This window comes from Palaemon carinicauda, chromosome 8 (genome assembly GCF_036898095.1).
Source record: "Palaemon carinicauda isolate YSFRI2023 chromosome 8, ASM3689809v2, whole genome shotgun sequence".
NCBI lineage: Eukaryota > Metazoa > Arthropoda > Malacostraca > Decapoda > Palaemonidae > Palaemon > Palaemon carinicauda.
In genome coordinates, this window is record NC_090732.1 from 13181817 (window position 1) to 13208832 (window position 27016).

The window sequence follows — 27016 nt, forward strand, 5'->3', positions numbered from 1 at the left end:
GGCAACCTGATTATGGAATGTCATATCCACGATCCACCAACTTTTACCATGAATAAAATAGCTAAGACTTTGCTCACCATTGGCTTATGGGCAAATTATTTACAAGGCATCTACCAATTGACACTATACCAGTGAGAATTGTGTTAAGATGCATGAAATTACTCTTTTGCCAAGGCACCATTAAGGAAAGAAACCTGCAATTCTTCATGAATGAAGAGAATCATTTCTAAAATTCGGAAGTTTGAGGAAATGAATGAATATCCAAGTTGTTGTCTGTAGTTGTGCAACATTCCTGTGACGGAGCATTCAACAGCAACTGATTCCAGTAAAGATGAATCTTGATCGCTGAAAATCAGACGACTTTGGATTCATACCTCAGTAAAAAAAATTAATCTTCACAATATGGATCGAAATAGTTATTTGTTTATTACTTTTTATAAGTATTACAGAGTTTACTTGCAATAGCATAAGATACTGACATAAGCCATAAAAGGGAGAGAAAAAGTCCACAAAAGATGCACATTCTTGCAATTAAATCATGAAGGTTGTCGTGTAAATAGCAGTGAAACACAAGACGGAAATAGAAAAGATCATTATCAAAAATAAATACAGTACTTTTTAAGAGGAAATCATCCAAAAACAAACCAACATTGAATGAAATAAAGAAAAGAGGCATATTAACATACAAAGAAAAATCAAAGAATCTCTTTAGTAATAGAAAGTATCTATGGAGATCATATTTGCTTAAGAAGGCCAGTCAAAAGCTATTTGGAATGAATTATAAGCATAAGAGTCACTAAAAGTTTAATTAACAAAGCAATTATCAAAAACATCAAAACTGTTTTCTCAATACTGTATGAGACTTATGTCTCAGTAGTCTTGATACTAAATATCCGATGCATTATACTTTTCAAAAGTGACTTAACATCGTCCCCCAACACAGAACTTGCTGCTTTTACCTATTTTCACTAAATTTTTGCTCCTAGTTCCATTCTTTGGGTTAGTTAGCCATGAGTTTGGAAGGATGACATAATGAAGACGACTAAATCTATACCGACATTCCTACTTTTCATAATTAAGGAAATACAGGTATCTGCATTCCTACTTCTTTTCATAATTAAGGAGTATCTGGAAATACCATAGAAACATAACTTGTTTTGACTAAATTGCTGGTTATTTCTTAACTGAGTATGAAGATCATACTTTCACTAAAGATGCATTAGTGATATTTTTTAGTTATCTTATCCTTTATAACAGCTGAGAAAATCAATATAGAATGTCGTTTCTCAGACCTTTTATATATACCTTTTAAAAGGAAGCCCTTTGCATCAATGGGTGTAGTAGATGATGTGGAAAAGGAATAAAAATAGTCAGTGGAGACCACTCATAAAGAGGGTGCAGACTCACTTGCCTGTAATGACTACTCCAGAACTCAATTATTCTTTTACTGTATTTGAAGTCTATTTACTGAAGTGTTCGGAGATTTTATGTAACAAAATTGTGGGTTGCCACTTGTATAATTAAACAAAATTCTAATAAATTCAGTTTGTAGAAAGATCCTTAAAAATTAAAGACATGCCCATTATATGTAGATTGAGTGTGTAAATGGAAGAAACTGCCATCTTAATAGCTGTTACAGCAGCTTTGATATAATTCCCTTTTCCTAAGAAACACAGTGGTAAACATTTTGATATTTAGATTTTACGAGCAATCAATAGCATCATCTAGATTATACAAGGATTATTTTTAGAAAATATCTTATCTGTAATCATAAATTCTGTACACTAAAGCTCTAATCTTGTTTGGTTGGTTTGGCATTACACAATTTAGTAATAAAAATGTTATTTTCATTAGTAAAATAAATTTTTGAATATACTTACCCGGTGATCATATAGCTGTCAGCTCTGCTGCCCGACAGAAAAACCTAAGGACAAAATACGCCAGCGATCGCTATACAGGTGGGGGTGTACATCAACAGCGCCATCTGTCGAGCAGGTACTCAAGTACTCCATATCAACACAGAACCAATTTTCTCCTCTGCCCACTGGGTCTCTATTGGGGAGGAAGGGAGGGTCCTTTAATTTATGATCACCGGGTAAGTATATTCAAAAATTTATTTTACTAATGAAAATAACATTTTTCAATATTAAACTTAGCCGGTGATCATATAGCTGATTCACACCCAGGGGGGTGGGTAGAGACCAGTATTATGTGTTACATTAAGAGCTAAGTATTTTGTATTCCATTTTAGCAGTTATTCAAAATAACAAACATAAAATCAATAAGTACCTGGTAAGGAAGTCGACTTGAACAATTACTCTGCCTTTTTAAGTACGTCTTCCTTACTGAGCCTCGCGATCCTCATAGGATGCTGAGCGACTCCTAGGAGCTGAAGTATGAAGGGTTGCAACCCATACTAAAGGACCTCATCAAAACCTCTAATCTAGGCACTTCTCAAGAAATGACTTTGACCACCCGCCAAATCAAGTAGGATGCGAAAGGCTTCTTAGCCTTCCGGACAACCCAAAAACAAAAATAAAACATTTCAAGAGAAAGATTAAAAAGGTTATGGAATTAGGGAATTGTAGTGGTTGAGCCCTCACCCACTACTGCACTCGTTGCTACGAATGGTCCCAGAGTGTAGCAGTTCTCGTAAAGAGACTGGACATTCTTAAGATAAAAAGACGCGAACACTGATATGCTTTTCCAATAGGTTGCGTCGATTATACTTTGCAGAGATCTATTTTGTTTAAAGGCCACTGAAGTTGCGACAGCTCTAACTTCGTGTGTCCTTACCTTCAGCAAAGCTTGGTCTTCCTCATTCAGATGGGAATGAGCCTCTCGTAATAATAGTCTGATAAAATAGGATAAAGCATTCTTTGACATAGGCAAAGATGGATTCTCAACTGAACACCATAAAGCTTCAGACGGGCCTCGTAAAGGTTTTTAAAATAGAACTCAAGAGCTCTTTCAGGACATAAGACTCTTTCTAGTTCACTTCCAACCATGCGATAAGTTTGGAAAATCGAACGATATTGGTCAAGGCCGAGAAGGCAGCTCGTGTTTGGCTAGAAAACCAAGTTGTAGAACATGTAGCCGTTTCGGATGAGAATCCGATGTTCTTGCTGAAGGCATGAATCTCACTGACTCTTTTAGCTGTGGCTAAGCATATCAGGAAAAGAGTCTTTAAGGTGAGATCTTTCAGGGAGGCTGATTGTTGCGGTTCGAACCTGTCTGACAAAAGGAATCTTAGTACCACGTCTAAATGCCAACCAGGTGTAACCAAACGACGCTCCTTCGTGGTCTCAAAAGACTTAAGGAGGTCCTGTAGATCTTTATTGTTGGAAAGATCTAAGCCTCTGTGACGGAAGACTGATGCCAACATGCTTCTGTAACCCTTGATAGTGGGAGCTGAAAGAGATCGTTCTTTCCTCAGATATAAGAGGAAGTCAGCTATTTGAGTTACAGAGGTACTGGTCGAGGATACGGATACTGACTTGCACCAGTTTCGGAAGATTTCCCACTTCGATTGGTAGACTCTAAGGGTGGATGTTCTCCTTGCTCTAGCAATCGCTCTGGCTGCCTCCTTCGAAAAGTCTCTAGCTCTCGAGAGTCTTTCGATAGTCTGAAGGCAGTCAGACGAAGAGCGTGGAGGCCTTGGTGTACCTTCTTTACGCGTGGCTGACGTAGAAGGTCCACCCTTAGGGGAAGAGTTCTGGGAACGTCTACTAGCCATCGAAGTACCTCGGTGAGCCATTCTCTCGCGGGCCAGAGGGAAGCAACTAGCGTCAACCTTGTCCCTTCGTGAGAGGCGAACTTCTGCAGTACCTTGTTGACAATCTTGAACGGAGGGAATGCATATAGATCTAGATGTGACCAATCTAGTAGAAAGGCATCTATATGAACTGCTACTGGGTCCGGGATTGGTGAGCAAAATATTGGGAGCCTCTTGGTCATCGAGGTTGCGAAGAGATCTATGGTTGGCTGGCCCCAGGTGGCCCAAAGTCTCTTGCATACATCCTTGTGGAGGGTCCATTCTGTTGGAATTATTTGTCCCTTCCGACTGAGACAATCTGCCATGACATTCAAGTTGCCTTGGATGAACCTCGTTACTATTGAAATGTCTAGACCTTTTGACCAGGTGAGGAGGTCCCTTGCGATCTCGTACAATGTCAGAGAGTAGGTCCCTCCTTGCTTGGAGATGTACGCCAAAGCCGTGGTGTTGTCCGAGTTCACCTCCACCACTTTGCCTTGAAGGAGAGACCTGAAGCTTTTCCAGGTCAGACGTACTGCCAGTAGCTCCTTGCAGTTGAAATGCATTGTCCTTTGACTCGAGTTCCATAATCCCGAGCATTCCCTACCGTCTAATGTCGCACCCCAGCCTACGTCCGATGCGTCCGAGAAGAGAACGTGGTTGGTAGTCTGAACAGTCAGGGGAAGACCCTCTCTAAGGTTAATATAGTCCTTTCACCAAGTCAGACAAGACTTTAACTTTCCGGAAACCGGGATTGAGACCGCTTCTAGCGTCTTGTCCTTTTTCCAGTGAAAAGCTAGATGGTATAGAAGAGGACGGAGGTGTAGACTTCCTAGTGACACAACTTGATCCACGGATGACAGTGTCCCTACCAGACTCATCCACAGCCTGACTGGGCAGCGTTCCTTCTTCAGCATCTTCTGGATGGATAGCAGGGCTGGGGGCTGATCGTCTTGTTCAGCAACGTCCTCATCAGAGGGTTCCTCATCCGAAACTGATGAGGAAACGGCAACGGAGTGGGCAACGTCTGACTCGCTGAATCCGGTCGCACTGGTGGATGCGTGACGGAGCCGGACGCAATATCATGGCACTGCTGCACAGTCTGTGAACTGTCAACAACCATGGGTGCGCGAGGAAGTACAGCGTCAACCCGAAACTGTCTAGACTGCTGGGTTGTGCAGTCAACACCCTACCGGGTTGCTGAGGTTGACGCACTGCGTCACAAGTCACCTCTGCTGGTTGTTGAACGTCTTCCTAGTGACACACTGAACGTCAACAACCACCTCCGAGCATCGCTAAACGTCAACGTGCGACTGGCAACCCACACTGGGTTGCATCGGTGGAGGAACCACCTCAACTGGCAGACGCGAGTAGGATACCTCAGCGCAACAGGGCGCACAACCAACCGGTTGGAAGGTTGTTGGCCAGAAGGTTCTTCTCCGCATTTAAGTCCTCTATCAAGGACACAAGCTTGGACTGCATGTCTTGCAGCAAAGCCCATTAAGGGTCTACGGGAGCAGGTGTGGCAACAGACGGGGTTAGCGACTGAGGCGGAACCATTTACCATCCCTGGAAGCCTTGTTATGTGTGACATAATAGTACAGCAAAACTTCAAAGGCTCGACAAAAGCTGAGAAGTTGACCTGTAAACAACTTGGAGCGTCTCCTGGCTAGGCGCCAGGGCGAGTCTACCAGAATTGAGAAGTCTATTTGGGCAGAGGCATGAACTTCCAAGCCGACAACTTTTCTCGTGTCCTATCAGACTCTCGCTCTATAAGCCAGTTGAAAAGAAGGGAAATCAAAGGCTGTATCCCTAAAACTCCTCCTGGTGTAAAAACCAGTCGCCTAGCCAACGTAACGCTCTCTAGGAGAGCGAGAGAGCACTAGCTTAACAACAACGGCTTCGAAGTAGCTAGGCCTAGTGTAAGTTCTGACGTTTAGGCGAGCGAGGAGCAGCAGTTACAAGATCCGGACGAAGATCCTTAAAAAAAATCATCATGATTTAATTAAAGTCCATAGGAGGCTAAGCAGCTTAAGGCTCCTCTCCAAATGACAGAGTCCTCAAAGGAATATCAGTAGGAGGGAGAACAGCACTTTCTCATCTACAGGAACCTTGTCCGATAAAAGCTAGGTTATCTCAGTGAGTCTCTCACTGGTGCATTAGTAGCAGACCAGAAGGCAACGTCATGTAACTGCTTGACAGTCTGTGAACTGTCAACAACTGAACTGTCAACCATAACAGGTGCGTGAGGACATACAGCACTGGTGCATTAGTAGCAGACCAGAAGGCAACGTCATGTAACTGCTTGATAGACTGTGAACTGTCAACAACTGAACTGTCAACCACAACGGGAGCGTGAGGACATACAGTGTTCACTCGAGACTGCTTTGACTGTCTATACTGAGCAGTCAAAACAACTCTAGAATGCGGAGGTTGACGCACCGCGTCAAAACACGGCAGCTTAACTCCACCCTCCTGTTGTTGTGGTAGCACACGAACGTCAACGGAGGGTTCCGTGCGTCTGTGAACGTCAGCATGCGTCTGGCAGGGTCGACTGCGCATGGGTGGAGGAGCTCTCACAGCTGGAGTGTGGGAGCAGGCAGCCTCAGCGTCTGCTGGGCGCACAACCGTGGTAGGTTGTAGGCTAACGGGTGCAGCGTCAACCTTCTCCGCACGATACTCCTGCATAACAGCAGCTAACTGAGTCTGCATAGACTGCAGCAAAGACCACTTAGGGTCTACAACAGCTGGTGCGGCAACAGACGGAGTTACTGCCTGTTGCGGTACCGCTTTTCCTCTCTAAGGAGGTGAGCAGTCGTCGGAAGACTGCAGCGAGTCCGAACTGACCCAGTGGCTACAACTGGGCCGTTGGACTTGCGCGGAAGGGACCGACTTGCACTTAATAAGCTGCGAGACCTTGGTCCATGGTTTCTTACGAGAAACCTCTTCCGCAGACGTGAAGTAAATGGGCTCTCTCGTCTTTGTGTGGGTGAGGCGATCTTGGGTAGATATGCCCGAAACCACGGAGGGAAACGTCTGTTCGTTGATCAAGGCCTGACGAACCCATAAGTCGTTCGACATTACTTCTCCCCTGGGCTTGGGAGCTTGCAAGAGGTCCCGGACTAGGTGAACGACAGGCACGAACAGACGAACCCTCGGACGCAACACTGTAACACTTTGCGCATATCACTTTATCACTTTGATTTTCTGTTTTGCACTTATTTCACTGAAATCGAAACTTTTACTGATTTCTACCTGAAACACGCACTTCTACCCTTCATTAAAAGGTAGTAATTGCGAAAACAGTCGTATAATGCAGCTCATTAATACTAGCAAAAACAGAAAACATATAAGGATAAAGAATTCAGTGGCTGGGAAAGAGACTAAACACTAGTTCAATTAAACTACGTTTACAATCTCTCACTGCACATAGCCTGGGGACAAGAATAAAACCCTAGAAACGTTTTACCTTCTTCCCCGTACAGCGACTAGGGAGGAGAGTGACACGAGAACAACGTTACCCGCTTGAACGGAACGTTTTTTCTCCTCTCTCTCCCTCCGTCTCTATCTCTCTCTCTCTTTCTCTCTTGATTTCGCACCTGAGAGAAGAGCCCAATTATATATCGTCAAAAAAAACATGTTATATGGCTAAAGGAAAAAACTGAAAGGTTTTCCAAATAAAAAGTTCCTTTAATTTAGAATTTAAACTATTTAAGTTAAAGAATGAACGAAACGTCAGAATCGATTTACTCTTACTGCAAAGTGAAACCGTGATACACTCTCTCTCTATCGTAACGATAGAGCGCATGTTGAACGTCCTGAACGTCAACAACTGCGTAGTCTAAAAAAAAACTAAACGTTAGTTCATCTTTGAAAACAGTACGAAGACTATCAAAGAAATTCTTTCATAAAACATTAAATTTAAAAAGTTATAAATTCTTTAAAGGCTAAATACGATATAACGGGCTCAACGTGTTAAGCAAAATTACTAAAAACCTAAACACACTTCCGTCTAAGGGAAGGGTCGGCCATTTAAAAGTGAAAGAGAGTCCATACTCTCTTTGTCACCATAATTAAATCTATCCAAAATGAGTTCAAGTTTTGAGATGAAGATAAAACCCCTGCATAGCGAAAGCTCAAAACTGGAATAGTGTACTTCACCAAATAGTTGTGAAAACAAATCCAGTTAGTAACAGCGTATTTAGTAGGTCTTGCCAGTGGCACGACAGAGAGAAAATTGGTTCTGTGTTGACATGGAGTACTTGAGTACCTGCTCGACAGATGGCGCTGTTGATGTACACCCCCACCTGTATAGCGATCGCTGGCGTATTTTGTCCTTAGGTTTTTCTGTCGGGCAGCAGAGCTGACAGCTATATGATCACCGGCTAAGTTTAATATTGAAAAAATGGTATGCATATCAAAATAGATTTTAAGAATCCCATGATAATAAATGTAGAAATACATAAGCTCTATGGTTTATTAGTTAACTAGAATTGTAATTTAGCACAAGTTTTACTTCTCTATTTTCTATGGTTGTTGAAATGAGCTTGAATTTCAAAAGCCATTTCCTTCAATAACCCTTGGAATATTGATGATTGATATAAAAGGTATAAATTGTAAATATTTCAATGTCAGTTAATATTTAGATGATTTATTGAGGGCGTTTTATTCCTCTATGAATTTTTAAGATATGTTTAGAGTAAAGAAACTTCTCTTCTCACATAACTAAAACTTGTTATTCTGAGCTTCTATTACAATATATCACAAAACCTAAATTCAGAGAGCAATAAAGCTAAGACAAAACTGAGGGTATTTTACAGCAAGTTTTGTGACCTCTCAGGATTCTCTCAAGTTTAAAGACCTTATCTAAATTACATAATATGGTAACTTATTCTGCTGTGTGAAGATTAAGATGAAAACCATTTTGCAAACTAACCAATTTAAACAACCACTTCCTTTTGTTTTCATTTTCCATATTTTCAAACTGAAGAGAAAAATAAAAATACCTAATTACACCATATGGTATAAGATTACTTTATGGAAATGAAAAAAAAAATCATCAAAATCAAGGGAAAAAGAGGCTAATGAGAATATATGTCACTACATACAGTATCTCAAAGTTACTGATATCTAAATTATTATAAGAAAGTAGTACCTTGGTTTACAAATTTAGCTTATATTATTGAAACAACCTAGCAACACATTTTATCCAATAATAAATAAAGGCAATTCACTCAATGCATTTCACCAATCCATAAATACAGTACACATATAAACTAATTTTTAGAAGTTGTGATGGCAATTATTAATAAAATTATAACCTGTAACATCAGAAATGAACACAAATTCATCATTCCCAATAAAACATTGAAATGTTCACAAATTTACGAGCACTTTACCTTCGAGGGGAGTCATAGCTGGTAATCTTATCACCTGCTAACTGCTATTCATCATTCCAGATAAGAAGAAACGTTTCAGTGTCAAGAACACGTCACCGTTGATTCGTCAATCTCAGCATTTGTTTCACAATGTCAAACTATTTTATATCTTCTTTTGTGTTCAGAATTATAACTGTACCAATTGTGGATGTTGTAGTACGATTGTACAGTTTTGGAAGGTCGGCTGCACACATGGTACCTTGTTCATGCTTTGAGATACCTTCTTTTTTCACTTCCATGGTAATCATCTTACCACCTTTTTGAATCATGTTGGGGACATTGTCACGATAATGTACTGTTCACTTTACAACACTGCTCAAAATGTTTTTATGCTGAAAATTAGCAATCCCAACTCTACTGTACTATAAAACAGTTCTAAAGATGCTCACACGAGATGACGCTTCTATGTGAGCTGCTTGGCGTCTGATTGAGTAAGGGGGAGGGGGCGCAAGCTAATACGAAACAAAATGGGATAAAAAGCCTGTGAACACTCCGTTGGTGGGTGGCGTATAGGCACCAAATGACTGATTTATGCTAATCACATTCTAATTTTGTTTGTACTTGTCCACTAAAAATCCCCATACAGTACAGTGCAAATTTTTTGCTCGTAGACCGATGCAATGCTTGCAACCCACTTTAATCTCTTATGCTAGCACAGTATCTTGATTTTCTTGTAAAAAAAAAAAAACAGCATTGAAAGTTACTCACAACCCGGGGTACTACGTACTGTACTGCATTAGTCTGGTTTTCTACCGTCATAAATCCTTATTTTCAAAATCTCAGATCAACATAAATAATAACAAAATATTCAGGTCATGCCTGAAGCCAAGCAGTGACAGGTACTGTTTTATATGGATGAAGATTCTCATTCAAATGTACTGTAGACCAGCAAATTGAATGGATTTCCCGGAGAAAGGACAAACAATATCAAAAATTAATTTGAAGAAATGGGAAAATGCAACATGTAAAATTTATGGCATATCAATTCAAATTTCTGTGTTCATACTGTACTGTTACATATGAATTACAATTTCATAGGGTGTGTAATGAAGCAACTTACCCTTTGGTCTTCATATTCATATATTGTATGTACAGTTCCAATGTGTATTTTAAACTATCTGCTTGCATTAAATCTTAAGATAAGCCATGAATTGATGTCTCAACTTTCTTTCAAGATTAAACAACTGGTAAAAATCATTATAATGTTCATAATAATAGAAATTCAAGTATTAGAGTCCAAATTATGCTTAATTTAGCTACACATACTGTATAATACTCTTAAATAGCTGTTAATGTTAATGAACATCTACTGTACATATGAAAATATTTCACTCTTATTGAAGTATGCCAAAAACTTAGGTCAGTCTGTTAATTCATTTAAACTCGAGCTTAGTGATTATACAAAGGGGCATTCATACAAAACAAATTGCCCTGTAAAGGTAAAAGGAAGATCATTTTATAGCAAGAAACTTTTAATTATGATAGAAATAAAAGAATAATACAGTACTGCTCTATAACTGATTGACATACAGTATATTTGAATAACCTGATGTTATGAAAAAATCTTTTTGAATAAAGCTATGCTTTGCAAAAATCACTCTACAACAACTTCAAAACAGTATGCATCATTTAACATGCTATATGACGCCAATCACACAATGCCATTCACCTTTACCTACTAAGACACAAAGATAATATATATGGAGTTCATTTGACTTTTCACCTTGATAAATATACTTTTCCTTTAATTGGCTGTGGTAAATAAAAATAAATCAATAAATTGTGCCTTAAGTGCTTATAAAATAACATGCTGCACTGTGATACATTAATTATGTAATAAAAAATAGTCTTATATAAGATGATTAAATCTTAATCAGCACCAGAAGCAGTTTCCCTCAACCCTTACCCTAAGACTGTCACTGAGACTGTAGTGTGTTTGCATTCCACATATGATGTTTCATTTTAGCATGTCTGACTACAGAATGCTTAGTGCTGGCTCGGAAGCCACACATCGAACAAAAAAAAGGCTTCTCCCCCGTGTGAATTCGCAGGTGCCGCAGCCACTTGCTCTCATACTGATCCACACGCGAACAATAGGGGCACCGGTACAGGCCAATTTGATCGCTGCCACCACCCTATAATGAAACAAATGGAATCAGATGGATCAAGTGGCTGCTTCTAAAAGAGTTCGAGACATACTAAACTTTCATCTTTTCAAAAGATATTGCCATGAAGAATAAAAGTCAAAGTCTTATCTTTCACACAATAATAATACATAAAATAAAATACAACTGATAGGAATTACATCAGGATCCCAACTAAAAATTAGTACCTTCAATTATTCCAAATAGAGACAAAATTTACTTATTTCTCTTTTTTTAGAAAAGATACTCAAAAGTTACCTGAACTAACAGAAATAAAATTCTTGTATAACAGTAGAAATTTTATTCTCCATCTTCAAACTCAACCACTGTTAGGTATTTCCTTTTTAGATGAATAGTGTTGTAATCAAGCTTGGGAATGCTGTACTGTACTTCTTTTATTGCAAATCATAATGCATGTATTTACACTATATTGCTATAATAACTTCTTCTCAATAGTTCAAGTGTTTATACTTTTATAATACAGTACCAACTGTTTTAAAATTAATACCAAAGAGTACAAGCAACTCTAACTTTTTAGAGCAGAAATAGAGGCGATGAACTGCCTCTTCAGTCAGAAATAAATGATTTTGAAAATGCAACGCGATTACTTCAAATGCTGTACATAAATAATTCAGTAAAGATACTAAAATGGATTTTTACTAGGCTAAAAAATAGCAAGTTGGTATATTTACCCTTTACCTAGAACCACAAAACTCCCAACAAACACGACAATACCAGTACTGTATAATGTCACCAGACGGAATCGTTTTAGAAGGACTCCAATAAGCACCAAATTAATAAAAATTGCTCTAAACACCCTTTAACTATATACCTAGCCTACTGTACCAACATATACTGTACTCATTAATGATAACCAAATCTCTATCACGCACAAGGCAGTTTTACAATCAACAAATTGTAATATTGAGCTGTATAATTTCAATAAGTATTTATGTTTCATAGATACAAACACAAATGGACTTCTAAAGATGACAAAACCAGTGGAACCCTATTATTATTATTACATTATTAGCCAAGCTACAACCCTAGTTCGAAAAGCAAGATTCTATAAGCCCGAGGGCTCCAATAGGGAAACACAGCCCAGTGAGGAAAAGAAATAAGGAAATAAATAAACAATATGAGAAAAATTTAACAATAAAATATTTTAAAAACAGTAAATGCTTAAGTTTGATCTCTTACTCAACTTTTCTCACTCCTGGAAACCAACGAATGACATGGCTGCAATATCAAGACTAATTTTCCACCATACCTTTGGAACAAGCATTTCCACCAATACTGCATGCCATTCGATATACAGGTAATTCATATTTGTTGAAAATATCTAGATAGATACAACAATTTAGCAGAAAGGTTCATAACCTTTGGAATCCGGGTAGAGAGGGTATTATTAAAACCTCTAATGTATTCATCTAAATGCAGAGGTATAATACCTTGGAAGACATAACCACAATTCTCTTTGATTGACACAACATCCCACAAATCACAGAAATGGATCAGTACTAAATACAAGATTTCAAGTAATGCTTGTTGGACACTAAGATTATTAAACTGCATACATGCCTCTCCAAATGCTTTCTCACGTAATATAAAGCAAAATTATTATCTTGATGCTTACTTCATTATCTAGAAATAATCAGCCCTAAGATCTATTAATTAACTAATACTTTCTTTCCTGGATCTCTGAATTAAATCACTTATTGTCTACATAAAAATTTCCTTGGTTATTTGGTTAAGGAGGATCAAATCAATATAGCATCTTGGAATAATGTACAGTATCTTGTTCTTAATCTTAATTGTTATTTATTATCATCACGATTAAAAGTAAAGATACAATACTTATTGGAAAGCAGTGTTACTTTCCAACATTCAAAGAAGGTAGTATAGTCTGACATACGTGTTAAATTCACTAGAGCTACCAAAATCATAAGCGGAGGTAGAAGTCGTATTCTTTTACATGAGAACCGATACTTCCTTAGTTTGCATCGGGAGAGAAATGAGAGGATTGAAAACTGAATATAAGTAGAAACCATAGTGGTCAGAGAAGAGCTAACATTTGTTTTTTGTAATTTCACCAAGTAACTTGGATAAAATTCCAGAATTTTATGTAAAAAGCTTTCAAAAGAAGAGTCTACTTCTTGTTCATCCTCAGAACGTACCAGAGATGCTGAAAAGCAGTAATCTGAAATAAAAAGATCAGAAAGTACAAATGTAACCCTTTAGCAGCTCCAAGATCAGAATGGCTAGGTGTACTTGGATCATCATACCCTAATTCTGAAGATGGAGAAATAGTCAGATGAGGTGTGTGTCTCGAGTCTGACAATTTGGAAAAGGAGATCAAATCGGGACTAGTCAATGAGCCATAAAGCTGTGTGTCTCGAGTCTGACATAATTTGGAAAAGGAGATCAAATCGGGACTAGTCAATGAGCCATAAAGCTGTGTGTCTCGAGTCTGACATAATTTGGAAAAGGAGATCAAATCGGGACTAGTCAATGAGCCATAAAGCTGTGTGTCTCGAGTCTGACATAATTTGGAAAAGGAGATCAAATCGGGACTAGTCAATGAGCCATAAAGCTGTGTGTCTCGAGTCTGACATAATTTGGAAAAGGAGATCAAATCGGGACTAGTCAATGAGCCATAAAGCTGTGTGTCTCGAGTCTGACATAATTTGGAAAAGGAGATCAAATCGGGACTAGTCAATGAGCCATAAAGCTGATAAAAATCTAAGACTAGCAAAGCACGCAGCTGAGACAAAGCTCTAGGTTAAGGCATAATAATAGTTTGTATGAGGCAAAATGACCAGGGAGAGATGTTATGCTAGGCTTCTCACTAGATCGCAACTGGATAGGATTGACCCGAGATGGTAATTACTGTATTCCAAAAACATAAGTGCAGTAACAGAAGTGGTGAGCTTCTAATAAATTATTCACACAAGTTTGCCAAAATCATTATGACTATATAAAAATATTGCTCCCCACATAGGAATGAATGAGAGAGAGAGAGAGAGAGAGAGAGAGAGAGAGAGAGAGAGAGAGAGAGAGAGAGAGAGACCAACTATACCATACACTAGGGTATATGCATAAACTAGGGAGAGACAGACAGACAGAGAGAGAGAGAGAGAGAGATACCAACCATACCATACACTAGGGTATAAGCATAACAGAAACTCAAATCCAAAATCTTTTATTTTTATTCTAAGTTTCTGACAACGGCATTTGAGTTGAAATATTTGGTATCTATACGGTTCATATTTAAACTGATAATACACACAATTGAAAGAGCTAAATTTGTCTGGACTTTAGAGTCCTTCATCATCAAAACTTACTCACTCCGTGCAGAACATAATGGTAAAGTATGTGCTATTGATTCTAAATTTCTTTTTTTTTTTTTGTAGGACAAGAATAACAGGATGTAAAAATGTTTACAATGAAACAATTACAATAAAACTTGACAACATTAATACAATGTATCTATAAAATAAAATGTATAGCAAATATGTTTGAAGAAAACAACAATGCAATACATATGTCTATAATTACCAGCACAGTGGAAGAATATACAATCAATACAAATTCAAATGTCTATGAATGGAAACTTGATGCAACACACAACAGCAGTATGGTGTCGGTGAATAAAAAAAAAAAACAATCGTGATTTCTGCTGTACACACAACATTCAGAAACTGACGGACTCAAAATTATATACAGTAGTACACAAATCACCACTGTGTACATAACCAATGCACTGTTCAAGTTCTGTCCATGTACTGTCAAAAGGATATCAGGTCTTATATGTTATTTACCTTCGAAGGGAAAATTACAATACAGTACTGAATATGAAATTCTGTCCTATCAAATAATAAATTGTAGATAAGTTGATTAAATCTTCAGTAATGTCATCATGAAAGCCAGACAAGTCTTTTGGGAGAGATCATCAAGCTGTAGGGGTCATTTGGTGGCATTTAAGACAACCAAAATAAGAGCATTGTCACCTAAGATCTCGGTTACTTCTTTAAAACAATTTTTATATACTTGTTATATAGGAATAACATCATGATCTAAACTTAAGCTTTTCATGCAAGATGTACAGTAAACTGTATACTGTATTGGTAATCAAAATGGATAACACTTTTACTGTAAATGACTATAAACTTGCATTATATTTTTACTTGAATAAATATACAAAATGATATTACATGAAAGAATGCTCTGTTGATTTTATTCAGAAACATACATAAGGAAGGCTAGCACTGTAAAGGACTACAGTTTTTAATTTTATATTTTCCAAATCACTGGTGGAAATTGCAAATGAAATATAGTATTTGCCTGTACATGCAAAATGAAGGCCTGCATTGAAAAGGTCTAATTTTAATGTTATATTTACCCAATTACTGACTGAATTTGCCTATGAAATATTGGTTTTATATATTCACAAGTGTGATGCACTTTTGTAGACTTTAGTTTAGCAATGTAGTAATTTGCACTATGGAAAAGGACTTAAATAATTACAATACAATTTGGTTTAAACTATTTTTTTACCTATCAATTACAGTATATCATTATTTTTAATCTATCAATTATATACTGCTAATATTCAATTAATATCAAATTATCAATGCACAGCAGACATTAAATTTCTTTTTCAATATAATTAAGCAGGCCCTTAAAACAGGAATCCTTTTTCTCACATATATACTAATAACTTCCATTAACCCATGAGTTTAGTACTATATCGACAGAGGTCCTTTTATGAAGATAATTTTCTTATCTACACGGAAAGAGGAACAGATTTTGCAACCTTTGGAAATTATGGAATTTCCTTCTCAAGAATCTTTCCCCATATTCCAAAATCTTTCTACTTCAAATAAGTGATAATTTAGAGGCCTCTAATATTTTCATTTCTTCACAACCAAGGAATGAGCAGTCGGGTGACAAAACCAACAATGGTCACAAAGAAATCCTAAACAGATACTGTAATTGTCAAAGTTAACAAGGTTATCATTATCATAATGAATTAATTTACCAGATCAGTGGGTTGTTAATCTACAATGGCGTGCCTGAAAGATTTTTTCTCAACTGATGGATGAAAATTTGAGCAAAAAAAAAGAGAGAGAGAGAGAGAGAGAGAGAGAGAGAGAGAGAGAGAGAGAGAGAGAGAGAGAGAGAGAGATTGATTTACTTGAATACCGTGGTCTTCAGGGAAAATCACAGCATGGACATAAGATAAAGTTGCTATGATATGATTCTAAATATTCTAACTACCTTCCTCATATCCAGTAAAAGTTCAATTTGATACAAGGAACAGGAAAAAATATAATAAAAATCACTTTGCAAAAAATTTAATTAAGAACAGTAAAACCTACAGTAATCTCACACAACTACATTTTGATGTTAATTTTCAAAGTTTCTGATTGGTTACATACTAGTTAAATAAAATAAAATTATTCAAATATCACAAATCTTTTAAAAAGTAATTTGTATTTTCCTACCTATACAAACCTCTTTCCTTTAATAGGAGTATGTTCTTAGCAAAGCTGGATATGGCTAATGAGGTGGTGGTGGTTACTGAGGATTAGAAGGGAAACATATCCACAAGACAGCCTCAACTTTGACCTTCAGAAACTACAGACCTGACAGCTTCTTACTGAGGGCTGGAAAAATTTCAATGTCTGATTTAGTGCGCTCAAATCTGAAGTGGTCTTTTCGTCTCCTCGCTTGTAGGACCAATATGTCTAATTGTCACATGAAGTCAGAAAAGAAGAGAGTTCTAAGATTTCCTCTCTTATTCCTTCCGTTTCAGTAGAAATAGTTATAGTGTCTTCTATGGACGGATGCAAGATGTCCAAGTTTTCGCTGGCCATCTTTTGAAGGGAACAGATGGAGGACATCTTGGCATTATAAGCAGCTGGGTTTTAGGTCCTTAACACATACTCATGAACCAAGGTGATGGAGATCTTAATTTTTCAAAAGTGACGTGACACAGGCAAAGATATACCGTTTCTTACCTGGTTAGCAGGGCTATCATAATAGAGGACTGCTTCAGAGCCCAAAGCCGCTTATAACAATTGATTGCTAAAACGATTTGTGACAGTTCCATGGGGTTTGAGTTCCCTAGAAGCTCCTCAAGTCTAGATAACTTTCGTGAAGTCCAGAGTTAAGTCCTAGATAAAAACATGGTTTAAGGGCTACGAGGACTCTTTCACCGTGAAGTTTGAAAAGTTTCCATGATGATGGAAGTATGAAAACAGCTGATCCGGATAACACTGGAGTGTGGCTGCTTGGGAACTATCGAGGTCATGCTGAGCCTTGATATTGTCTATGACTGTTGAGTAATGGTTAAAGGGGAAAATTGGTGGAAGAGAGTAAATATTCAGAATTCCCTGGGATGTTGGAAGGCATCCTAAAAGGCTGCCGACAATCTGGGACTGGGGAATATTGGAAATTTCTTGATCAGTTGATATGGTGAGCAACTTGCGCAATGGCAAAAACTACAAAACACCTCTATCATGCGAGGATTTTCCAAGAAAGATCCTGCTTGATGAGAGTCCATGAAACAACCCATTGTTGACGTAAGTCAAGAAAGGAAACAGGCATTCATTATTACCACCAAATGCTTTACCAAATTCCTTTGGAAAGCTTGTTGCTACTGGCAATACTGGTACAGTAGATTAAAAAGCCAGCCAGGGGCTTTTCTTCAGTGGATCATATCTTTGAAATTAATTAGATACTCAGGTTAGCACCCCATCCCTTCCTCCCTCCCCAGGTATCTCAGTTGGCCTCAGATTACCTGGAAAAGAGGAGTTCCAGCAATAAGGATCGTCATTCTATTACCAGGGTAGACTGACCTATATTCCTGCTCCAAACAGCCCCTAAAGGTAAGGATAGCGCTGGTTGATGATTAGTAGCGTAACAGGAACTACTAGAGCGATTGATGTGAGCCATTAGCATGAAACTAGCTCTTCCATCAAATGAAACGTGCATCAATAACAACTTACGAATGAGTGCAAGGCTCTTGGTAATTGTACACTAAGTCTTGAAGATCTCTGCTTTAGTAAGTAACAGAGTAAAGTCGGGTGTCATAGGGTCATGATTCTCTCGAAAGTCTTCGAAGCATCCCTTAAGACTTTCACCAACTGACGGCCACATGGAACGGGGCAATTCCTTGAGAGAAAGTAGGGGTGAACGAGCGTTAGCTGGTTTCCGTCTCTTACTGAACTGCTTGGAACACAATTTGGCTCCTTGATTCTTGTATGAGCGGTAAGATAGGACCTGAGAACCTAAGTTCTAAACCCTATTGCTCCATGATAGAGGCTACCCTTTCTGTTCATTGCACGTAGGCGTGCTCAGTTCAAGGAAGAGCAAGAAGTATCGAAACTTCTTCAAGAAGGGAAAGCACAATATCCATGTGGAATTTTGATGACGGTATGAGAATACATTGCAGTCAAGAGAAGTTACCTGCTTCAACAGAAAACTAAGGATGAATGGAAGGTACCTCATCGCACCTGATCCTGAAGTGTGTGAGAATTCCATGCCGAAGATCGGCCTTAGAGCATTGGAATGCTCTGCACTCTTAGAAAAACTCACTATGTTAGTGTAGCGCTAAACAGAAGTGTGATTCCATTCGCTGAAGCGTACAAAAATTTGGCAAATCCAGCAGCATCTGACCTAATGTCTAACTTCGCTGAGCAGACAAGAAGCAGATTTTTTTGACATGGCATAGCCACTGACCGGTCTCAGCAGGACTACTCGACTAGAACTAGGAGACAACTATACATTGCTTGCTATTGGTTGGGCACATCTGAGGTGTCATCTATCCATAATCTTTCTGGCAGTCTGATGGCATAACATAGAAGGTGTGGCTCTCTATCTTGATTGAAGAGCCAGTGTTTGACCTCGTATGGAACTGTACTACATGGAACAATGTATTGAAATAATTCTGTGTTCTCTGTACCACAGTTCTTTTGGTATGTCTTTTACTCTATGTACAGTAGTACGTTGGTTACATTCACGATATGTACTGTACAGCTCCTCTTAGTATGTAATGTTCTTGGTATATACCTTTATGAGTAGTCTATTAGGTACATTCTCGGTAAGTAATGCTCCCCTTGGTACGTTCCTTTTCTCTGAGTGATATGTACCATCCTCACGTGAACAGGTAGATTACTGTACAATCGTGGATTGCTCCTACATCAACAACCAATTTCATACATCTCAGGTGCGTGCAGATTCCAGGAGTATCTAAAATCCTGGTTCCCGATGCACGTGGAGTCAATTAGGAAGAAAAAGATTGTGTCCTTAGGTAGGCTTGAATCTCAGGCAACCAGTGAATAGGCTTGTATTTATGACAAAGTAAGCATGCCCGAACAAATGAGTGTTCATGATCAGATGAGTGTGTTAACTCTAGAGTGCACTCTCAAAGGAAAGCATGATTAAAAGGTATCAAGCGGCAACAGGTGAGCACATGAGCAAGTGAATTCTCCAAGTCCATGGAATGCTTGCTAAAAGGAGTGTGTGCTTATGACCAAGAGAATATTCTAAGTTTGATGAATGTGCGCTAAATGGAGAGTGAGCGAGCGTCATCGATAGCACAAGAACGAGTAGGCGTGTGCTCAATATCTGAAGAAATTACAGTAAAAGTCCACTTGAAGGACAGGCAAACAACAGAAAGCATTTGCGTTATCACTCATAGTTTCTGAAGGTTTTTACGCCATGACCCTGGAGTAAGCGGGGTCCAGAGGCGCGCAGATTAAAGTGCACATGGACTCCTGATGTGTGCGGTTTTCCTTACCTGGATGAAGACTGAATTCTGGACAAAAAAGCAGGATCAATATGAACCCATGTTTCTTCCCAGGGGACAACTCTCGGCATGTATACTCTTCCCTTCTAAAAGAGAGAGAGAGAGAGAGAGCACAGGAAGGGACAGGAGGGCGGCAGCCTTCAAACCTGACCAACAGCGTCAAGTACTCAAGATATCCCTCATGGTTACAGTACAGCACTGTCTCTCCCACTAAGAGAGAAACGTAAAAGTGAAACAAAGCCACTCCTACTGATCAGCTTACTGGACTTGAAAACATCTCTCCTTTCTAATACTTGAAGTAGGAGAAAAGACTCAGGAAGAAGGGAAGTACGTTTTGCCTTTCAAACCTAACTGGCAGTGCATACAGTCCTCAGAAACCCCTCAAGGTTCTGGTACAGCATGGTCTCCACCGAGAGACAGGAGTGATGCAATGCCACTCCCATTGATTGGCCTCCTAGTCTTCGCAGTGAAGAAATCGGCAAGGGAGAAGGAAGAACTCGAAGTTTGTCTTCTAAGAGTCTTCCCTCTAGCGCTGCTCCTTCCGGTACAGGAAATCACTGATGAGAAGATGGGCAGTGCTCTTCCCCTTCACTTGGCAGCCACAAAAACTCCTTCATCAGACACGTCTCAGGAAAATCAATTTCCTCAATCAAGTTGATGTCGTTACTATAGAAAGGGAAGAGGCACCAAACAGTAAAGATGTCCAACACGAAGGAAGTGGATTATCGGCAGATTGTATAGACAACTGTCACACAATACCGTAATTTGGAAGCAAACTCCCAGACTTTATGCCTGTACTCTCCAGCAGCTGAAAATAAAGTGGAACTCAGTGGCTCCTAACCACCCAAAAGCATCCAACCCCACATATTTGAAAGTTTTACCAGCCGCATCCAGCTTCGCTGAGAACATATTCGTATTAAAGAACAAAGGTCTGTATTCATGTAGGAACAACTCATTACACTGTACTAAGAATAAGAAACAAAGATATGACTACAATATGTTTCACTAGCTTCCAGTCAACAAGACCAAACATTTGCAAATAAATTTAGAGCATTTCCCATAAATAAACCTCCTTTAATTCAAACTGCACTGAACAGTTAATGTAAGCCATTCCAAGTTCATTCAACTACCACCCCTAAATCTCAGCGCTGCTCTATTCATACTGTAAATGATGGTCCTTTGAATTTAATACAGAATATTTCTATTATTATGAACATACAGCTATTTCCCTAAACATAGAATTTCACAGTAAAACTATTCAAAACTATAAATAAAACCTAGAACTTAATATATCTAAAATTTTGCTTCATGTACACATACCGTGCATATTCTATTTATGCTTCACCTTCCAAAGCCAGAGAAAACACATCACTCAAAATAGATGAAAACTACCATAGAAGTATTACTAGTGGTACTAAATAATACAAGGAGGTTAAATGGCTGGAGATGCCCACGAGCGGATTACATGAAGTCGGCCGTTTAGGCCTGATGCTGTCAAAAAGGTCACGACTTAATGGCTGGGATCTCAATATAGTTCATCATCTGAAAAGACAAGCTACAAATTATCGCTATTCCTCAGTCAATAGTGACGATCCCATGTGTTGCGTATGGATATACTCAAAAGATTCTACAAAAATCTGAATCCTACTGTTACATTTAATTGATAAGTACAGTAGAGTACTCTATTTTCAATGTACATTGTAAATATATATAGAAATTGTAAATAGAAAAATGTTAGCAGCAGCATGAATACTGGCTTTTCTATTATTACTGAAAACACAGAAACAAATAAGGAAATTTTTTTCAATCGTGAACTAAATACTGTATAAGAAAAAGCGGTGAATCAAAACTTATGAATGATGCAGAATGTCATAAAGTGACAGTTAATTTACATTTCCATTAAAGGAGAATCTAATTTCTTTATCATTTATTACATTATTGTGATTTATTGATTGATGATTATTGACTTATTTTTCATTTGTAAATTATAATTTCGTCCATATTTCACAAAAGGGACAAAATTTCCTGGGCTTGAATAGTGCCTTAATGCGTGGGTGGCGTCCCCTCGAAACCTATTCACTTCCTAACAAAGATGGCATTTAGAATGGACCTCCGGAAGCCCCTCCATGTTTCATCCTATTTATTCTAGTGAATGATGAAGGCTAACAATACTTTACCCATTTCACATCAATTCCTGAAGACATCCAACAATGAATATCTTATATAAGTGGTTTTTTTTGCATGTTTGGCCAATGTGTATGGGGAATTATATAAGAACGCTAAGTTAGTTATCTAGCAAAAATTGAAGTAAATATGGGTTAATTTCTTTAATTTGTAATTTAATTCCAGTGCCTAAATTTCCTACTGTAGTTGTATTCTTAGAGAGAAAATTATGAACTGAGGAACACATTTTTGGGGGCTATCAGAGATTATGATTTTACCACACAGATAGCAAAGAGTTCCTACATGGCATATGATTCGGGATACTGCACTCTATGGTCTCTAGGAGGAGGGATATAGTGATTGAGAAAGAAAAGGTCTTTATTACTATTTGTAGGTAAAGAGTTCAAGTGTCGAAGCTATTAGCCCTGTGACTCAGATGGAAGCTGCATCAAAATAGAATAATTCTTTAGTTCTATTATTAGTATAAAAGGAGATGGCCTCTACTTGGTTGTAGGAAAGACCTCAAACTACCCTCATTGGTGAAATTTGCACCTGTTGATTGAATTTGTCTTTATGATTTTGGTTTTGGGAAGCCATTTTTATATATAAAAAAAAACTATAAATCAACGATGTGAGTATCCGAGTGAAATGTTTAGCCCTGCCGTAGTGATACAATGTTTAATGATGTAATGATTACAAAGTACAAGACCCCACACACCTTTACTGCTGACCATAAAAAAAGATTGGGCACAAATTTCTTAATATTGATGGAAAAAGCCTCAGATTAATTTCAAGAGTCAACCAAAATAATATCTCTCATGACAAGGCCATAGTTTATCAATGGGATTAAACTGATCCTTTCCACGAGTCAGTATCTTTTATTTAACTACCAGTTCAGCTTCAAAATCCAACCAAACAAAGGAAAGGTAGAGCTGTAACTATTAACATCCATTCGTGCAACAGACGTGTACTGTACACTGAAGAACCTTGATAGTGGATTAAAAATAGAATTGCATTACTCTATTTTAATTAATGTGATTACACCTAAATAGACAACATTCCATTTTCATGAAGCTGTCATGTGTTCCTTTTATTGTGTAATATACTACCATAAAAATATAGTAACCGTGACCATTTAGAGTACCTCCCTCTCATTTAGTAACCACTGCTCATACTAGTTTGGAAGTTCAACCAATTTTGAATGGTTATTTATTTCCCATGTCAGTTACACCATGTGCACAATATTAAGGGTTCATGTCTGTTAAGAAATATAAAAATTATATGAAAGACGATAAACATTCATATAGTAAAACAATTATAAATTCCTCCAATTTATATAAATAAAATTTTTCCTTAAAAGACACATGAAACCTATAATTAAATTTTTCAGTATAAGAAACCTTTATGGATGGTTTTCTTAAGCCTTTACTTTAAAAAAAATGTCAAATATGCAATTTTCAGGTTTAAAATAGCTACGGTAAAAACATTATTAATGCAAAAAATACAATACTGCATAAAAAACCATCAAGACTTTTATAGCACTACAGGTCCCCAGTCAAAGGACATAAAATTTTCCCATAAACTGATATAGAAAATTGTCTAGAAAATGTCCACTTGAAACTCCTACATAAAGCATTGTATATACTATACATGCTTATGGCAATAAATACCTAACCAGAAATTCCTTACATAAAGTTATGTACACAGAACTTAGATATACAAGAACTATGCACGACTTATGATGACAGGCAAGGTCGCCTGACAATTTTTCCATGCCAACGCCAACTCTAATGTTTTTCGTCAGCCTTACCACCTAATGTAATACCAAGTCCCCCAGAACACCCTTCCAAAGAATGCCTAAACTTATCATGTCGAACAACTGCATGTCTTGTAGTTGCTCTGTAAGGACACTTGGTACACTGGTAAGGCTTTTCACCCGTGTGGGTACGTAGGTGACGTCTCCACTTGCTCTTGTCGGAATCAATACGTGGGCAGTAGAGGCAGCGGTAGCACAGCCGCCCTTGTTCATCACGTACCACCGGACCCTCTGTCATCACCAGACCCTAAAACACAATAAGGGAAAATATTACTACCCACTACAATAACTACTTTTTGAAGTTTGTCACTTTCAAAGGCACATTAAGCTACAGTATTGTCTAGTGATACACTTAGATAAAAAAACTATCTTAGAAGTTATGCGTATGCTTTCTTGAATTACCAATTTTACAATTCATTAGACCCACACTAAAGTCAGAAAACACATATCTGCAACAGTTTCTTTTATCATATCTGATAAAGCAATGGGAAGTTTTCTGAAACTACTGACTTGAAGATTCCAGTAATTTAAATGGAGCATTAGTAACATACAGGCTATCTTAATACCCATAGACATTGATGCTTGAAACCAACCCTTCAAAATATGGCTGCCCTCCCTTTGCATAACCAGTAGTTACATCTAATGTCTTCAGTTCCAAAATTTCAAAATTATTTCATCTTAAGAAATCAGTTTAATGCAACAGATAACTAAGCTTAAAAATACTGTCAAAACTTATTCTGTACTACTGAATTCTCCATTTTGACCATAGCTTAAATGCTTTGAAAGATGAAAAGGGCTTTCAAGATATTTATATGTCAAAAAATATTTTACAATTATAGTAGTGGTTCACACTTATTCAAAATTCCTACTTTACCTGTTATCAATTAGCTACAATGTATTTTAAGATATTTTCTGCTACGGAAAAATACAAGGGTAGAACCGGTAAAAGCATTGACAAAAACAACTTTATTCTAAGTAACACATGGGTCTGTTGGTGACAGAGGTACGGTGCTTACCTACCTTAAGATTACAATTTCCTGATTAATACTTACAATATAATTTCACCTACAACCATACAATAATCTAACATCTCCAGACAATTCTGGTTAAGCGTAGAATACATATTACTCTCAAATTTGAAAATAATACACTTGCAACACACCCTTAATACCAATCAGTTCATTTTCTTCTATATTTAATATTCTCTTCAAGAATTTGGAAAAATTTCATGTAAAATGATTTCTACTATTAGCTACAGTAAAATCATAGTCATTTCAATTCTTGAGCGAATCCAGCATTTTAATTTCCATGTTCAGTAACAAAAACCTGGATAAAGAAAATTACAATACTTTAAAACTGAAATGTCTTTCTATTTACCAAAGCACTTCCCCCAATTTTGGGGGTTAGCCAACATCAAACAAAGGAACAAAAGGGGACCTTTCCTCTCTCCACTCCTCCCAGAAATGAAATGTGGTACCATTAAATAATTTTGATATCTAAATTCTGATACAAACTCAAGTGACAGACCTCTTCAATGACAAGCAAAACTCCCCTAATATTTAGCAGTCTAAAATTAATACTAATTTTATGCATGTACTGTACTAAAAACAGTTTTCAAAGCATTTAAAAAAAAATGTCATTTTACATAAGGCAAACCTGTAGAACCCCATGTATTACAGCATCATTACATCTAGAACTTATAAGGGTTTTATAAAATCTGAAGAAATAAAATTCCATCTCCTGAATGTAGATCTGGGGGTTACTGGAGGGTCTCCTAATAAAGATCTAGCCAAAATTAGTGCACGGTGCAAATTATGGGGCACGAAGTTGAATGCTAACAAAACTCAAAGTATGACTGTAAGTATGTCGAGGACAGTGGCTTCTCAACATCCAGATTTCTGCCTTGATAACGTTTAACTCTATACGACTCTCTTTAAAATCTTTGAGAAACACATCTAGTCTGTTTCTTCTTCAATTGCACAAAAAATAGCCTATTGAGAAAGTCCTCTAAGATTTTCGGTGATCAATCTTTTCTGAAGAAGTGTTTTAATTCTTTCATTCTGCCTTCTTTCAAGTTTTGTTCTCCTGTCTTGTCTTGAACAGTTGAATCTCATCCTAATTTCTTGGATGATTGATTGACATCAAAGGTCATTAACACCGATATTTGTTATAAATAAAGAATAGAATAAGATTCAATTTAAAACCAGAAAAGCGATGTACTTATACAATCTAAATAGCTTTTAGAACACTTGCTTTTGAAATAAATCTAAAATTACTGCAAGCATAGTACAACACATCCTGCCCAAGAATCTTGGCTAGGATGAACCTGTCATCCTCACTTCAACTCCCAAACATATCTATTTCTTAAGGTGCTAAAAGTGGGGCATTCGGTCAAAAAATGCCTCATGTCAATGGTACCAAACAGTTGTTGCAATATGACTGGTGTTGACCAGTTATTGAAAACTTGTGTCAACTGAGTGTGACCAATGCGGAGACCTAACAATGAGTAATCTCACACGTTTTACCTCCAAGGATATATAACGTTTGTTATTTCTCTCATCTTCTCTCCATCTAAAATATTCCAATGCTGTTATTAATTAATATAAAATATATTCCTAATACTTACTAAAAAAAAATAATTATAGAGGATGAGAAGCTTTCTTGGTAGCAACTTGGCATTAGCATTCTTTGTCCATAAACCCGGCTCCTCATTTCCAGGCACACTTACGTGGGCTGGAACTCAGAGATTGTGGTCTATGGTCTATTAAATTTCTTATTCATGATCGAGATATTAATCTTTGGTACCACCGTTCAGTAAGTTTTTTTATACATGTTGCATAAGATTTTTCATAATTCTGACCCGACTGTACCATCCTGTACATAGTA

At 37.6% G+C, this 27016-nt stretch overlaps 1 protein-coding gene across 6 annotated transcripts in view; it reads right to left on the bottom strand.

Moving 5' to 3' along the window:
• Positions 1 to 27016, bottom strand: part of LOC137645659 (protein tramtrack, beta isoform-like) — a 132835-nt gene that overhangs the window by 14572 nt on the left and 91247 nt on the right. For 2 of the 6 annotated variants that reach the window (XM_068378497.1, XM_068378496.1), the window contains exon 5: positions 11099 to 11327. The exons of 2 other annotated variants lie outside the window; for them this stretch is intronic. In XM_068378497.1, coding sequence (XP_068234598.1) covers positions 11109 to 11327 — 219 coding nt within the window. In that variant the 3' untranslated portion in view covers positions 11099 to 11108. Of the gene's footprint in view, positions 1 to 10646; positions 11328 to 14529; positions 24378 to 27016 lie in introns of those variants that run through there. 2 more of the 6 variants (XM_068378495.1, XM_068378493.1) reach the window with 2 other exon arrangements.